Source organism: Girardinichthys multiradiatus, chromosome 2, assembly GCF_021462225.1.
Source record: "Girardinichthys multiradiatus isolate DD_20200921_A chromosome 2, DD_fGirMul_XY1, whole genome shotgun sequence".
NCBI classification, from domain to species: Eukaryota; Metazoa; Chordata; class Actinopteri; order Cyprinodontiformes; family Goodeidae; genus Girardinichthys; species Girardinichthys multiradiatus.
In genome coordinates, this window is record NC_061795.1 from 2,274,736 (window position 1) to 2,292,535 (window position 17,800).

Sequence of the window (17,800 nt, forward strand, 5' to 3'; positions counted from 1 at the left end):
GGTAACTTAAAGACACTATGATCTAACTGAAAGGTGATAGACTTTAAAAGAAAAGGCAGACAGTATCATCAATGTGTAAATGTTTTTTATAAATAGATCCTCAGAAAATTAACATTGTATTAGAAATGCTCTATTTACACAGCAGTTCTGTTTTTGATACATCACAATGAAAATTTACAGATCTTTGAGAAACCCAAGAAAATATGGATTGGTTTAAATTTAATGCACAGTAAAAATCCAAAATGAAGTCATCCTATCAAATTTAGAGACACAGAAAAAAAGCTAAAATAATTTAGATTCCCTACTTTAACTGACTGACTGTGTGGTCCAGAGGCTGATAGTTCTTATGATGATCCATTCTTTCTGACTAGCTGTGACAACTATCCTGACACACTCAATGTCAAATGCAATCTTGTGGTCCACGTCATTAATCTCAAAGTTACCGACTTTAAACTCCCCTAATGTGATGTAGGACGTACACTGTCTTCCCTGTTTGGTCTCCACCGACTTCTGGCCTACTTCCAGAGCTCCGTGATGAAGGATGTCGTTTTGCCGATCCTCTGTGCCAGTCACAATTTTAATTCTGCTCATTTTTATTGATTTGTTGAAGATTATGATAAAGAAGTCTCCAGTGCATGGTGGTTTCCCCCAGAAATACTCGTCAACTATACTACTGTAAGCTTTGGTGGCGTCATAGTTCTCAAAGACGTTGATGTTTGTGTAAATGCTGGCAGGGGGGTTGTCTGGAATGTCTATAGAGTCCTCCTCGAAGTCATCATCCTTCAGTTTGTTCTCCACCCCTTTGTAGGACGAGTAGTAGCCCATGTGCTGGAAGAGCGAGGGTTTGAAGCGGATCACGTCCTTTTGAGCCAGCAAACCTCTGAAGTGGATGAGGAGCCAGTCACAAGGCATTTCCTGGTAGAACATGAGGAGGAAATGAGCCAGGCGGGGCAAGTCTCTGGAGTGGTAGAGCTTACCGATGTAACCCAGCTTTGAGAACTCCATCATCACCCAGTAGGAACCTTCCCTTGAGGTGATCACCTTCTTCAGTGCTGCCAGAAAGTTCCTGGAGCATCGCACATCGTCCTCCAACATCACGTAGAAGCGGGACAGGTTGGTGCAGAAGTTCAGGAGGAAGGCGTAGTCCACGTTCTGCTTGGAGCGGAAACGGACCCGGTCTTCCGGGTCGTTGTAGTTCCTCTTTAAGCCATCCAGAGAGGGGTAGAACATTTCTGGGGCCTGGATGACCAGGAGGCGCCCAGATATAAGGTGGTGAGCAAACTTCCTGGTGATTTCCTGTACCACGTTCTCACACCAGACCAGGTCAAAGTCTGCCAGATGAACCACAACCACAATCTCTTTCAGCTCCTCATAGCTGGACTGGTCAAAGATGGATTTGATCGTCTCTAGAAGGTAGTTTCCTCTTTTCCTTTTTACTGATGCCAAGCCGATGGTAAGATACTCTGAAATGAAATCACCATTATCATTTCTCAAATAAAATGTCAAAATTCAAGTTAAAAACAAACATGCTCAAGATGATATAGAGTTCAAACCAGATATTTACACATACTTTATAAAAACACCTTTCCCTGTTGGGCATTCAGTCCATTTCCTATTTGCTAAATTCCTGAATATTGAAGGAGATCATTTTTTATTACTTTCTTCAGATTCAGAGCTTTACAATACATTAAGATTACTACGCTTTTCAATAACATAGGGAAAGCCCAGAAAATGATGTCATGGCTTTGTAAACGTGTCATTTTCACAATGAAACAGTAAGTCCTGGATCAACATGGACTCAAAGGACACTCAAAATGCAGTTCTGTGAAACACTGAGGAAATGTATGAAAACGTCTGACTTTTAAAGAAGTAAAGAAAAGATCTCTCTGTCATTATTTTGACATTTAGCAAATATATTAAAAAAAACATTTATTGCCCGTCACAAAAAAAAAAGGTTATGCGTCTTTTTACACAGTGTATGTAAATATCTGGTTTCAACTGTGTGTTCGGTGAAATACTTACTTTTTCTTGACAAAGGAATTCCAGCAAGGTAGCGATATGTCACATTGATACTCCCAGAGAAATTGGACAAATCTTTAAATGTGTGCACATATCTGTCAGAGCTTGAAGGACGAATCAACGTCTCTCCCAGCAGTCTTTTTTCACCTTCCTTAAGTCCAAAAACAAAAGAAGAAAACATTAGTAGAGACCATGAAAAACGTTTTAGACCCAGATTTTCAATTGAGAAACGTACCATCACATAGCCATCATCCATGTAAAGGTTAAAAAAGAGCAGAGAGGTGAGTAGGAAGGTGAGGACGTGGAGCATGGATCGTTTCCTTAAACACCTCATTTTGTCCACGGACTTCCACATTAGCCTCATGATCACAGCTCTCACAGCTGGGAAACAAAGAGAAGTAGAGGTTTCAGGTCATGACACTAGAAAGAAATCCAGAGACTATGCATTGCCAAGTAAAAGTTTTTGTTTCAGCCCTTTTTAAATCCAAAGTTATCATTGCCACAAAGTATTAGAGATGCACATCTGTGAACAAAAAAGGTAAATTGAATCATGGTGTTAAAAGGACTCATGTTAAGTAGTTGATACAAAACTGATATAAAAATAAGTCCCAGAATATCTGGTTGAGGCCCGAGCTAGTAAGTACCCATGGTACAGATGAGTATTACAAAACATCTGTATACTACTTCAAATTTTGCTATTAATCCCTTTCAGGCAACAGCTGATATACAAGCTTTAAATCTTTTGAGGCGACTGTGCCAATCACCAAAGTCACAGTGTTTTTCAGTGATTTACAGATTGCAACATGTAATTTATTGGGGCAGGGTCACGAAACACATCTGTGCAAGGATATTTCATTTTTTGATCTAGTTTGAATTGTTGCAGAATGAACAAAATGCAAAAGAAAAAGAAATGTAATAACATAGCAAGTTTTTATTTATTTATATTATTACTGTTTTAAATTAGTTTATTTCAGTTACATGGACCAAAAAAAAAAGACTTAGAAGAACAAAGGAATCTAAGAAGACAACTTTCCCTTACCCTTCCTCATTATTCTGGGCAACTCTACTGTCTTTACACTTGGATGCAAGTTATTCTTATCCAATCGTAAAGATTATTCTAACTTTAATCAGAATAATAATCAGATGCAACCCTGGGGCATCAATGAAGACCTGGACAGATCGTCATCTGTAATTAAGTTTTGATGGGCTACTCAACATGACAGATGTGACCAGCGGGGCTGAGACCGATGCAGAAGGCTGATTTGAAGGTTTTTTTATTGGATAAAGCTAAATGGCTGCTGGTGATGGATCATTTTGGTCATTAATACGCTCACAAGATGAGACGTCAGTCATCTGCTCTGTTTGTGTATGATGGTGTTTTAGGCCAGATGATCTTCCAGAAGCTATTAAACACAAGTGATATCTTCTGATAGGAAATTAATGCTCTTGGCCCTAAACATAGTAATATTAAAGGGATAGTTCTGATTTTTGAGGTGAGGTTCTGATGAAATATTACCAATAATAGATCCCTACTAGCTGGGGGTGAGTGGTGGCCTAGTGGTTAGAGAGCAGGGCATTTGGAGATGACACAAATCCCACAGCCTCTGAGCAAGACCTAACCTACTGAGTATATTTTAATTGAAACAACATCTAAACAATGTCTAAATAGTCAATGGAGCTCCAGGCTAAAATTGGGATATATTTAGTATAAAAGTGTAAGTTTAGAGTACGTCTAAATCGTTTTTTTAGACATTTGTTAGAAGTCTAAATGAGGAACTATTTTAGCCACCTCTTTATATGCACACTGTCCTTACAAGGTGAGCTACATATTGCCCAGCAACTGAGCACAAATAATATATACAGTAACACCAAGAGTTTTCATGTGTATGAGTCATGGGATTATTATTTTAACAATGAAAATTATTGACTTCTTTTACAAATACAAATCAGCTCATCTGCCATAGAGAGATCCTGTCAACACTATATTGTCTCTGTGTTATAAGTCACTTGGTGAATTAACTACAAAGGTGAAATTCTTATGCTTTATGCTGAACAACTGCCTAATAACAGTAAAATTATTGCTTCTGTGATCTCCAAAACGCACCCTATTAGTGCTGTTTAACATAACATTTATTAAAAATGTGTACTGTTTCTATCTGTTTCAAACTATTCTTCTTTTCTTAAAAAACAAACAAACAGAATTTAAAAAGAAAACCTCGTAATTTTCTACACATTGATCCCAGTGAGAAAAATATCTGATTTCAATGTTGAAGCTACGTATAGATTTCATTTAGACTTGAGCCAATATTATGTCTGTAAGTAGCTTTGATTTAGCTTAGACCCAGTATAACCGCCTGGTCTTGAGAGAATTAAAAATTTGTAACTCAAAGACAGGTTCACTATGAATAAACCAATTTCCTTCTTGTTTTAGTCGCAATATTGCAGTAATGATCTCACTTAACACTGACTCTTGTCCAAATGGGATTCATGTGTAGTCTCAAAGATGAAATCAGGTCAGCTGCTCAGTCGGAAAACCCTGTTGTTGTTGTTGTTAGGTTTGATGCTGTTTTCCCAGCTTAACAACGTCTAGGTTCCGGCACCATAGTTAAGTTGGCGGAGGCTCCCAGTCCACCTGATCAGTTTATCTGCACTATTAATTGCTTGTGAGATTTTGGGTTAGTTTTCAAACAATAGACCTGGAGGAAGAAAATGGAGGAAAACACTTCTGGACAGTCTGCAACATCAAACAATTATACATCATGGAGACGTTCAGCTGAGAATACAATTACAAACATTAAAATGGGCTCTCTTGGGGGTAAGGTCCGTCTGAAAAGCAGTTAGCCTTCCACCTCTTTGAGGATTTATTCACTTTTCTTACAAATGCACTGCAATAGTTCAAAGAAATTGAAACGATCACTTTACATTGCTATGAAAATGTTTTGCCCTTTTAATGCATATAATTAGACTATGTATCATGTAAATAAGTTGCTACTTTTATCTTTTATCCACTTTTATCCACTGTTTATGCTTTGAAACTACTCCAGGTGCAGGTTTTTTAAAGTTAATTAACATTTAAACCTTTTTTATTTTTGAATGCTTAAATGTTGTTGCTTAAAGTTCACATCTTCAAAGTAGTGAAAGAGAGCATTGTTAGGGTAAAAACATTTGTGTTTTAAGGGCGGGGGCATGTGTGAATACTTGTTTGGAGGTCAAAACAGCAGCTGCATTATGCCAGACAGAACTTTGACACAGACTGATAGGTGAAGGAGCTTTAACGGTCTTCTTTCAAGGCTGCAGGCTGTATGAGCTCAACATCCTTTCTGATAACACACACATGGTAGCACAAGCATCAACAAACTGGCTGGTAAAACACACATATAGTACCAGTGAACACAAGGCTGAGACAAAGAGAGGTTAACCTGTGGTACATCAAAGGGGGTCTAAGTCTAAACCACGGATTCCCCACACCTTTTTAACAACCAATCATTGTAATTTTGTGTAACATCTTTTGGATATTGTGTGTAGCCTGGCGTGTGCAGTGAGAAGGACAGATAGAGAGAGAGAGTAGTTGTACAAGCAAATTTGAATCTGTGATCGGTTCTTATATAAACAAACACGCAGAGTTTTTTTTAACTCAACAGAAGCTCCGAGGTCCCCGGGTGACAGAAATAATGTGAGCAAAGACCCCACTGCTGGGTCCAGTGACTAAACAAACACCTTACCATTTATTGTGCTATTGATTGCTCAATTTCTATTTAAGCCAGAAAAGCATCTGCCATCTGCTCGAGAAGTGAGCTGCTTTGGGTTTCCGTCATGAAACAGCTCCAGGGGGGCACCTGAGAGACACAGCAGCATCCAGAGTAAGTAAAAAGGCAATGACAGCTGTCACAAGTCAATATTATGAAAGTCCTGGCAGTAAAAACACACACATATTCACACCAATATCTGAGACTGCAGCCTGCAAAATCTGATACTGAGATGTCCAAGGAATACCTAACAAGGCACAATAATGGCTGCATGCTTACTCTGTGAGAGAGAATCCTTCTAAGAAATGAGATTTTAGTTTGCTATCTCTTAGTGAAGCTAAACACCAAACAAGCCTCCTATAGGTCACAAACATTTATATGGAAATGAAGCTACGTTTGGGGGATAAAGAAGCCCCACATTTGGGGTCTATTTGCTTGTGCTTGAAATGCGTCTCTGCTGAGGTGTTCCTTTTATTATTTATTTTTTGTCAGCAAATTATCAGCATGCATGGCCAGGGAGCACATTTCTACAACTGAAGTCATTTTAGATTAGAGGCTGTAAAATAAAAACAGATAGAGGAGCATACCAATGAGCTTCTGCATTTCAAATAGTAATATATCCTTAGAGAGTTTCTCTTCACTTCTGCACATTAACCAGAGTCTCTCGGAAAGAGAAATAAGAGCTGATGGGCCCTGCCTAACTGGTGTTTCAGTGTTTGAAACTTCTGAATAGAAGGGAAATGCAGCAGCAATTAAAAATCATAAAAAATGACGATATTTTTTTGCAGAAAAAGCTAGATAAAAAGTAAAAGGGTCTAATGAAGGTCATTAGATGCTTGTAAACAGTTTTCAAAAAAGCTGTAAAAACCGAACATTAGAATACACACAAAAGTTGTTTTTTATATCTTTTTGCAAATAGTTGGAAAAGTTGGATTTTGCAACAGAAACAAAATGCGAAAACCTTTATGCAGCATCATGGCTAACAGAGCGGATCTGAAAACAAAATGTGAGCTTTTACACTTGTAAAACATTTTCAGAACTGTGATAAAATATTCAACCCCTTTTAGATTTCTTCTGTTTTTTTTTACACTTTTATGTTTCAAGTAAGTCAATACCAAAGATAACCTGAAAAAATACAAAATGTCGTTTTCAAATGATGATTTCATTTATTAAGGAAAAAACTATCTAAATCAACCTAGTCCGAACCAAGCTCGATGTTTCATGGTGGTATTGTTTTGTGTGTTAATGTTTGTGTGTCTAAACAGCAGGTTTTATATGTGATTAGCTGATTTAGGATGTTATTAAATACAGCGCCCCGCCTGCATGTAATTCAGAAAGCTGACATTGTGTCCTTTTCCTTTTCTTTCAACCTTCAGACATTGTTTATGATTTGTAAATAGTAAAATTATATTTCAGTTTGACCCACTCCAGCCATTTGGACCTTAAAATTTTTGTAGTTGCTTTTGAGTTTTATTAACATTTCCCTTGCACTACCTCTGCAAAAACGTTCTCATTTCTCCTCCTCCCATGGCCAATCAGCAGTCTGTTCACATCACTAGAGTCCCTACTCAGCCCCGATCGTACCTGTTCAGGAGCTAGGACCAAAGAAATACAGGGGTTGGACAATGAAACTGAAACACCTGGTTTTAGACCACAATAATTTATTAGTATGGTGTAGGGCCTCCTTTTGCGGCCAATACAGCGTCAATTCGTCTTGGGAATGACATATACAAGTCCTGCACAGTGGTCAGAGGGATTTTAAGCCATTCTTCTTGCAGGATAGTGGCCAGGTCACTACGTGATACTGGTGGAGGAAAACGTTTCCTGACTCGCTCCTCCAAAACACCCCAAAGTGGCTCAATAATATTTAGATCTGGTGACTGTGCAGGCCATGGGAGATGTTCAACTTCACTTTCATGTTCATCAAACCAATCTTTCACCAGTCTTGCTGTGTGTATTGGTGCATTGTCATCCTGATACACGGCACCGCCTTCAGGATACAATGTTTGAACCATTGGATGAACATGGTCCTCAAGAATGGTTCGGTAGTCCTTGGCAGTGACGTGCCCATCTAGCACAAGTATTGGGCCAAGGGAATGCCATGATATGGCAGCCCAAACCATCACTGATCCACCCCCATGCTTAACTCTGGGCATGCAACAGTCTGGGTGGTACGCTTCTTTGGGGCTTCTCCACACCGTAACTCTCCTGGATGTGGGGAAAACAGTAAAGGTGGACTCATCAGAGAACAATACATGTTTCACATTGTCCACAGCCCAAGATTTGCGCTCCTTGCACCATTGAAACCAACGTTTGGCATTGGCATGAGTGACCAAAGGTTTGGCTATAGCAGCCCGGCTGTGTATATTGACCCTGTGGAGCTCCTGACGGACAGTTCTGGTGGAAACAGGAGAGTTGAGGTGCACATTTAATTCTGCCGTGATTTGGGCATCCTTGGTTTTATGTTTTTTGGATACGATCCGGGTTAGCACCCGAACATCCCTTTCAGACAGCTTCCTCTTGCGTCCACAGTTAATCCTGTTGGATGTGGTTCGTCCTTCTTGGTGGTATGCCGACATTACCCTGGATACCGTGGCTCTTGATACATCACAAAGACTTGCTGTCTTGGTCACAGATGCGCCAGCAAGATGTGCACCAACAATTTGTCCTCTTTTGAACTCTGGTATGTCACCCATAATGTTGTGTGCATTTCAATATTTTGAGCAAAACTGTGCTCTTACCCTGCTAATTGAACCTTCACACTCTGCTCTTACTGGTGCAATGTGCAATCAATGAAGACTGGCTACCAGGCTGGTCCAATTTAGCCATGAAACCTCCCACACTAACATGACAGGTGTTTCAGTTTCATTGTTCAACCCCTGTAGCTAACGGAACAAAACAAAAAACAGAAGTGGAAACGCTCGCAAAGGGGGCCAAGTGGAGTGGAGCCGGGCTAAATGGAAAAGGGGCATAAGGGGCACACTATCAAGTTAACCTATGAAAGACTCATAAAACCAAAATGAAGGTTTAGACTGACCTAGTCAAAGTCTGGACTTAAATCTGATTGAGATGCAGCGGCACAACATTAAATAGGCCATTCATGTCCAAAAACCCTCCAATGTGCCTAAGTTAAAACAAATCTGCAAAGGCCCAGTGTGTGTAAGTCACACATTTTATGCACATTTCCAAAGCACAGCTGCTGTGATGTCGCCAGATTGACTTTCATGACATGAACGGCAAGGTGATCTGTTAAAAATGGTTGCTTTTTTAAAATTTATTGTATAACTTTGATCTGAAATAGAATATAGATAGTAAGCTGTCCTTAAGGTCTTCAGACGAGGTGGTACTATTGACAGAACCAGAGTGAGTTTGAGCTTAACATCATGGACTACAGTGGTTTTCATTTGTAGGAACTCGCTTACGGATGCCATTTTTCTCCTGCCTGTTTCTTACTGTTGAATCATGAACACTGACCTCAACTGAAGCTAATGAGGCCCGCAGTGCTTTAGATATTGTTCTGGGTCTTTTGTGATCTCCGGGATGAATCATTTATGCCTTCTTTGAGTAACTTTAGTCAGCTGGTCACTCCTGGGAAGTTCCAGATTGTTCCATGTTTTCTCTATTTGTAGATAATGTGGTTTACTGGAGTCCTGAAACCCTTAGAAATGGCTCATTTCTAGAAATGGCTTATTGAACCTTTCCAGACTGTGAAGTGTCAGAGATTTTATTTCTTATCATTTCTTGAATTTATTTAAATCGAAGCATGATGTGTTGCTTTTAAGAACTTGTCAGACATGTTCTATTTAAGTGATTTCTGGTCTGGTAGCAATCAGGACTTAACTTAACTGTTTTTCAAAATAAATGTGGTTAATTACAGCTAATTTATGATTTAACAAGGGAGACAATTGCTGTTTTACATACAGTTAAGTTAGTTTGGCAGCATTTTTCCCTTGATAACTGAAATCGGTAAACGCAGCATTTAGTTATTATTATTAATTATTCAGGTTAACTTTGATGTAAAAAATTTAGTTTGATGTTCTGAAAAATATAACTGTGACAAAAAAGAAAAAAGAAATCTGTAAGTGTTCCTTGTAAAAAAAATGTTGACAGCAAGACAGATGAGATTCAAATGATTTGTAAAAACTGTTATGAAAAAGCTACAACTGGCTAATTATGGTTGTTAATTCTTATCTGTGCTAAAGTCTATTTCACAGTCTGGGCTGGATTCGATCAGCACTAGTTCAAACTATAAAATGAATTGGATTATTATATTTTTAGATTGAATAGAAACAATTTTAAGCACACTACTTTATTTATAAAACCTTTATTCAATTTGTGAAAACATAACAAAGAACATTTTCAAATTGATACAGAACAATATATGGACTGGTTAAATCTGAACGGGAATGTTCGGTACTTATTAAAGATTCTTCAAGAAAACACATCTTTGCGAAACCTTTATTCCAGGCGTTAAAATCAAAAATTGGTTTCTTAGTTTTCCCAAAATGAATGTTAAAATATTGTGTCTTGTCGTTTGAGCAAAATGTACATCCTCATTGAATGAGTTTTTGTTTTCATGACTGTGTTACACAATACTGCCAAATGTATTCGCTGTCCCCTCCAGGTCATTAAATTCAGATGTTCCCATCACTTCCATGGCCACAGTTGTATAATCCAGCATCTAACATGGTAAGATGATAGGAACCTACCTGGGCAATATGTCCACTTGTTAAATTTCCACTAAAGTACTAAATATTCCAACTCTCGTTTTACAACACAGTTGAAGTTATTGAGAATGACAGAAACTCAGCTACAAAGTGGTAAGCGACATAAAATCAGCATGGTCAGCAGATGCTCTTATAGATCAGTTAAAAAGCAAAATATACAGAGCATCATTAACTGGATTTTGTCAGAGTCATGTAAAGATTTCCACCACTGGATACCAGAGCAGCAGAGACATAGTCTCTTGAGTGACAAATCATGTCTCCCGGTCTAACAGTTAAATGTACGAGTTTGGGTTTGGCAGTTTTCATGAGAACAGCACTTTCCTGACCACATTGTGTCAAGTGTAAAGTTTGGTGCAGAAGTGATTATGGTGTGGGCTGTTTAAGGAGTTGGCCTTGACCTATTAGCTCCAGTGAAAGAAACTCTCAATGCTTCAAAATGTGTAGATATTTTGGACAATTTCATACTTTCAACTTTGTAGTTAAAAGCAAGGTCCAAAAAGACATTGAACTTGACTGGCCTACACAGAGCCCTGTCCTCAACCCGATAGAACTGTTACATTGAATAATATTGGAGACTTTGAGCAGGCCTTCTTGTACTTGTATCAGCGTCTGAGCTCACTGATGGGTTTCTAGAAGAATGGTCTTAACCTCTTGACATTCACCTCAAAATGTCTAACAACCATCCATTTTCTATACCCACTTCATGGGGGTGCCTATCTCTACCAGTTTATGGGCAAGAGTCGGGGAACACCCCGGACAGGTCGCCAGTCCATCGTAGGGCAACAGAGAGACACACAGGGCAAACAGTCATGCACACCTAAAGAAAATTAAGAGACACCAGTTAACATGTTTTCAGATTGTGGGTGGAAGCTGGAGTACCCAGAGTGGACCCACACATGCACAAGGAGAACATGCAGAATCCAAGCAGAAAGACCCCAGGCCAGGAGTTGAACCCAGGACCTTCTCACTGCAAGGCAACAGTGCTACCAGCTGTGCCACTGTGCAGGCCATGTCTAAAAACCATGTGCTCCAAATGCTTATCATTTGGAGCACATGCAAAGCCTGGTTTCTCTATAAGGTAACACTTGGATGAGCCCTTGCAAAGAGCCGTCCTAGAAGCGTGAAAGCTGTTACAGCATATAAACCCAATGGATTAAAAATGAGATGTCACTCAATTTCACGTGTGTAAAGATAGACAGGCAATTACTTAAGGCAATATGATGTATGTTTGATTTACACAATAAGCTTGATTGAATCTGATTATTTATATGCACACACATCATGACAACATAATAAAAAAAAATATTTTATTACATATTGACACCAGGCCTTCTATAACCAATAGACAGAAAATAGTTTCCAGTTAAACAAGAGACATTTGTATGGTTTAACTCGATGGCAGCTGAGTATTGATTACTGAATAGTTTTAATCCTCTGCCACTGAATCTTAGGCATATGTGTTTTATTTATGTCGCAATATGACTGTTAATATGTTCTTCCTGGAATTTAAACCTTAAATCTAAGTCCTTTTTATGATTTGGAAGAAGCTACTTTTCATGTAAATTCCATTTTTTTCTCTGTTTGAATTATTTACGTTTGAAGGCATCATGGATAAAAGAAAAAGTGACCACAGCTGACAGGTTAAAGAACAAACAATCAATTTGAGCTGTAATTGGGGAAAATGAGAGAAACTGCAGTCTGTATTAAAGTTAGAGGAGATAAGCTTCAAGCTGAAGGGTTGAAGATTTAATAACTGGACTGTAATGAAAGTGTGACTGTAAAAAATTAATGAGTAATCTTTTCATTTCAGCAACGCCCAACAATGTGGCCCATTGGGAAAGCACTTAATACTCATTTGGAACCCCTGGCAACAACGTATTAACTGGAGACACGGATTGTAGTGGGATGCTCCCAAGTGGGAATTTGTGTAACTTTATGAGATGCTGAAACTGAATCTGCCTGTTCAGCAAAACACTCGCTGTAATACATTTGGTCAGAAAATGATGGATGGGATACTTTTCATAGCAGAGACAGGGCCGTAAGCCTCCACATGGATGTACACAGCGAGCTCATATTACTGATGGAAAAAAGGCAGATAGCTTGATGTGGTTAATGGTATATGGAGGGGCTGGGCTACCCTTAGTCTGAGTGTGGAAATGCCTTCTCTGGTTTTGATTTTTTAAGTCAGCGGTGCAGCTTTAAATATTACCTCCTTAACAAAGTCAGAATGAATAATCGTACACGGAAAAGTGGTTTTGACCTATACACTTGTAAGGTAACAAATTGATGTAAACGCATCACTGATTACAACTTTGTGTGGTAAAGTACTGCTCGAAACCTTTTTTCTCACTTTTCTCTTTGTGTGACTAAAACTGCAAGCATTTTTCGGTCAACTTCTCTGGGAGGCTACTCAGAGAAGGCATTAAGAATAACTGCAGGTGGCCTAGTAGCTGATGCATATACACCATTCAAATCCCAGCCAGACACTGTCTGAAAGACTGTCAGGTGAGATGATAAGTCAATTCAGCTCCTGGTGGGAGGCAGGTTCAAAACAGACACAGACAATAAGATGTGTCTCAAACGGTTCAGATAAAAGAAAAGAGTGAGCCAACAGCTTAGAAGTATGCATCCAACTCATGGGGGTAAATATTATATAAATTGTATTTTTATTTAATTGATTTCTTTGAACTTTTCCTTCAACTAGGCACAGCAGTTATGCAACGTACAGGTCCTTCTCAAAATATTAGCATATTGTGATAAAGTTCATTATTTTCCATAATGTCATGATGAAAATTTAACATTCATATATTTTAGATTCATTGCACACTAACTGAAATATTTCAGGTCTTTTATTGTCTTAATACGGATGATTTTGGCATACAGCTCATGAAAACCCAAAATTCCTATCTCACAAAATTAGCATATTTCATCCGACCAATAAAAGAAAAGTGTTTTTAATACAAAAAACATCAACCTTCAAATAATCATGTACAGTTATGCACTCAATACTTGGTCGGGAATCCTTTTGCAGAAATGACTGCTTCAATGCGGCGTGGCATGGAGGCAATCAGCCTGTGGCACTGCTGAGGTCTTATGGAGGCCCAGGATGCTTCGATAGCGGCCTTTAGCTCATCCAGAGTGTTGGGTCTTGAGTCTCTCAACGTTCTCTTCACAATATCCCACAGATTCTCTATGGGGTTCAGGTCAGGAGAGTTGGCAGGCCAATTGAGCACAGTGATACCATGGTCAGTAAACCATTTACCAGTGGTTTTGGCACTGTGAGCAGGTGCCAGGTCGTGCTGAAAAATGAAATCTTCATCTCCATAAAGCTTTTCAGCAGATGGAAGCATGAAGTGCTCCAAAATCTCCTGATAGCTAGCTGCATTGACCCTGCCCTTGATAAAACACAGTGGACCAACACCAGCAGCTGACACGGCAACCAGACCATCACTGACTGTGGGTACTTGACACTGGACTTCTGGCATTTTGGCATTTCCTTCTCCCCAGTCTTCCTCCAGACTCTGGCACCTTGATTTCCGAATGACATGCAGAATTTGCTTTCATCCGAAAAAAGTACTTTGGACCACTGAGCAACAGTCCAGTGCTGCTTCTCTGTAGCCCAGGTCAGGCGCTTCTGCCGCTGTTTCTGGTTCAAAAGTGGCTTGACCTGGGGAATGCGGCACCTGTAGCCCATTTCCTGCACACGCCTGTACACGGTGGCTCTGGATGTTTCTACTCCAGACTCAGTCCACTGCTTCCGCAGGTCCCCCAAGGTCTGGAATCGGCCCTTCTCCACAATCTTCCTCAGGGTCCGGTCACCTCTTCTCGTTGTGCAGCGTTTTCTGCCACACTTTTTCCTTCCCACAGACTTCCCACTGAGGTGCCTTGATACAGCACTCTGGGAACAGCCTATTTGTTCAGAAATGTCTTTCTGTGTCTTACCCTCTTGCTTGAGGGTGTCAAGGTCAGCAGTCTTACTGCCGACCTGATTGGGGTTTTGAGTAATGAACCAGGCTGGGAGTTTTAAAGGCCTCAGGAATCTTTTACAGGTGTTTAGAGTTAACTCGTTGATTCAGATGATTAGGTTCATAGCTCGTTTAGAGACCCTTTTAATGATATGCTAATTTTGTGAGATAGGAATTTTGGGTTTTCATGAGCTGTATGCCAAAATCATCCGTATTAAGACAATAAAAGACCTGAAATATTTCAGTTAGTGTGCAATGAATCTAAAATATATGAATGTTAAATTTTCATCATGACATTATGGAAAATAATGAACTTTATCACAATATGCTAATATTTTGAGAAGGACCTGTACATATTATATGATGTAATATACATGATAAATCTGACAAATAACGTTTTGAAAACAAGAATTTGCAATGTTTCAACATTTTATGTATTTTTTCGCAAACCACACTGGTTCAAATGTATATTAGCAGGCTCAAGCATAACCATCTATTCTGGTAAAACGTTTCATTAAAGTTTCATTAATGAAATTATGCACCAGCAAAACTGGCAGAGATCCAGCCCCTCAGCATGATGCGGTCACCACCATGCTTAAGGTTGCTACAATTTTCGGTAAAAGCCTCAGCTTGTCTGCTCAAACTTCTTGTCCTTTCAAACAAACTTCTTGTCCTTTTGGATAAGTAAGTCACAGAAATAATCAGTCAAAGACAATTTTTATTACTTTTCTTGGTGAGTTTATGTCTTGAGATCCTGTATATGTTGTGTTAAACCTGTGGAGCTTAAAGTAAATGCACTAGTTTGAATTTATTCAAACTAGGGCTATTAAAATAATTGCAGCTGTACAATGTATTATCCTCTCACCCTGAAAAAAGGACCACTTAAAATAATGTAGATGCATGTATATGTTTGGATGGATGTAAACTTCTGACCTTGGCTGTATTAAAAATATCACAGCTGTCTCTATATGCAGCTCAGCCTGGATTGATCCAGCATAACTTGGGTTTGAGAATACAAATGTCAGATGAAAAACAGAAATAAATCACTAGTGACAAATAGAGGAGATGCATTCCAAAATGCAGAAAAACATTTTTGTTTTAATTTTACACAAGACTAAAACAAACATTAAACAAATTCAAAAAGCAATGCTCACACTAAAATTCAGCAGTATTTCATGACATAAAAAACACACCTGTTCCTTCTATAGTTTTTTTGTATTTTTTATACATGCACACAGATGCTGTCTGAACTTTTTATTTCCTGCCTTCAGTAGACAGTCTTGTCTACGGGTCACCTTGAATAAATAAAGGCAGACTGACTCAGGGATGTTCTCTTCTGATTTCTTCACAGTTAAAATCAAAGTGGAGTCTGAACAATAAAGATGCCACAGTCTCTGCTGTGATGGGTTGTTTTGGTTTTTATTTCAGAGCAGATCATCATACCATTGCGACGTCCTGTGAAACCTGTGCCAAGGGCTTTTAATGGCTTTTTAAAAATGCCTTCTAGATTACAAACTTTTTGTAGAACCCTGTAAAAATAATCGAACACATTGACATGTGTCTCAGACTCTATATCCTGCTGTTATCCTCCACCTCCAATGCCTCTATCTGGGCCTCGAGCAGCAAGCTAATGTGGGTCAAAACGCCGACTGCTGAGGCGAGCCCATCGTCATTACAGGCACCACCACTGGGACCGCAGAAACCTTTCATGTTCGTCTTTGACCTGAAAGGTAAATACACTTCAGATGCAATTTACATATACGGCAAGCCTGCTGTGCATGAATGCCAAGCCTCAGAAGAAGAAAATTATGTTTGCTCAGGGCTGAAAGCCTGCTTTAATCCTGAATACTGAGCAGCTTGTTGCAACTGCAATAGCTGATTACAGAGATCAGATTATTTTAACCAGTGCTAATGTGAAGAGGTTTCTTGCTCCAATTTAGTACTTATATTTTACAGCTGGATTGAGCCCAGCCAGAGCAGTTTTAAATGACAGAAAATCCAGACCATAGTTGTGCAGTGGGAGTTGTGCTGTGGACACTTTTTTAAAAGTATAAAAATCAATAGTAGAATAAGATAAATATCATCTCTTCTGTTCCACACGTTCTGCTTCCTCGTGACCTCAGGCAGAGATTAGGTGCAGCCCACAGACGTCTGATAAACTCACTTTTTTCTATCTATACAGCTCTCAGCCCACATACTTTTTTCTCATTTTCACTTTTCAGCTTCTGTTCAAGACCTGATCTATAAAACTTTGATCAGTAAAACAGGTGAATGCTCTCCATGCAGCATAATTTACAGGTACTTATAACCATGAAACATTCTTGTTTTTTGTTGAATATATAGAACAAACAAATCATCAGGCTCTATTTTTGATTTTTCCATCACAAATCAAAGTGTATGTTACTCTGACTAAAGTAAAGCCTTGGTCATGGAACTTTTGGATGTGTCTGGGCCCAATACACCTCAATCAAATGGCTGAATTGACTGCTTAGCGTGCAGTCAGGTTCTACAGTCCTAGAGTTCTGCTACTGACCTAATTATGTGATTCAGGTGATTGAAGCAGAGGCACATTTAAGAGTTGTCCCTTGAGGACTGGAGTTTGACACAAATGCTCTAGACAGTGATATGGGACCATAAACGATTAACTTGTATATGTTTTTCCAAATCTGTTAAGACATTGATACAGGAACCATAAATAACTTTTGAGTTGGAACGGAAACATTTAAAAACTTTGCAAACAACCAACCAATCCGATTTTATTTTTATCCGATTTTTATTTGTAGAGCCCTGTTTATATAATCAAATGTAACATACTTAGATTTAAAAACAAGGTGCAAGTATGCTGCCCGTAATCAACAGTTATGCCATAAATGCAAAACTAAGTCAATACAAAATGATAATATTTTAACAAATTTTTACAAAGAAATTGTACTAAATTCTGTTGAACTGAGGAAATGATCTTATTTTAAATAAGGTAAGAGTTTAATATTTTACCAAGATTTTCACATGAGGTGCACCAAGAAGCCAGCTTGTGACCTAAATCTGTAAATTTTCAGCTTGATTGGCTCTGACCAGTGAGTGGCCTGGTTAATAAGACTATTATGTGTGGAAGTAGCTATTAGGTGACGCAAACTCAAGTTTAGCTATTTACTCAATCAGTTTAAAATGAAATCTGAGGAAAATATTTTAAAGGAAATTGTATTTTATACAATATGCCAAGAGATGCAGGTGGTTAATTCAGGCTACGAAAGAGCAAGAGAGAGTGAGATTTTTGTGGATAACAGGAAGGGTGCATGTATGATGGCTCTCGCTCTTTTATCCTTTTTAGCTTTCAAATCCTGTC

The 17,800-nt window shown here is 38.8% G+C and overlaps 1 protein-coding gene across 3 annotated transcripts in view; it reads right to left on the reverse strand.

Moving 5' to 3' along the window:
- Positions 1 to 68: 68 nt before the first annotated feature.
- Positions 69 to 17,800, reverse strand: part of LOC124879350 (alpha-1,3-mannosyl-glycoprotein 4-beta-N-acetylglucosaminyltransferase C-like) — a 73,941-nt gene continuing 56,209 nt past the window's right edge. Inside the window, exons 3-6 of one of the 3 annotated variants that reach the window (XM_047383872.1) lie at positions 5,742 to 5,855; positions 2,255 to 2,400; positions 2,023 to 2,170; positions 69 to 1,463 (exon numbers count right to left, since the gene is read on the reverse strand). In XM_047383872.1, coding sequence (XP_047239828.1) covers positions 307 to 1,463; positions 2,023 to 2,170; positions 2,255 to 2,383 — 1,434 coding nt within the window. In that variant the 5' untranslated portion in view covers positions 2,384 to 2,400; positions 5,742 to 5,855 and the 3' untranslated portion in view covers positions 69 to 306. Of the gene's footprint in view, positions 1,464 to 2,022; positions 2,171 to 2,254; positions 5,856 to 17,800 lie in introns of all 3 variants that reach the window. The other 2 variants (XM_047383864.1, XM_047383877.1) reach the window with 2 other exon arrangements.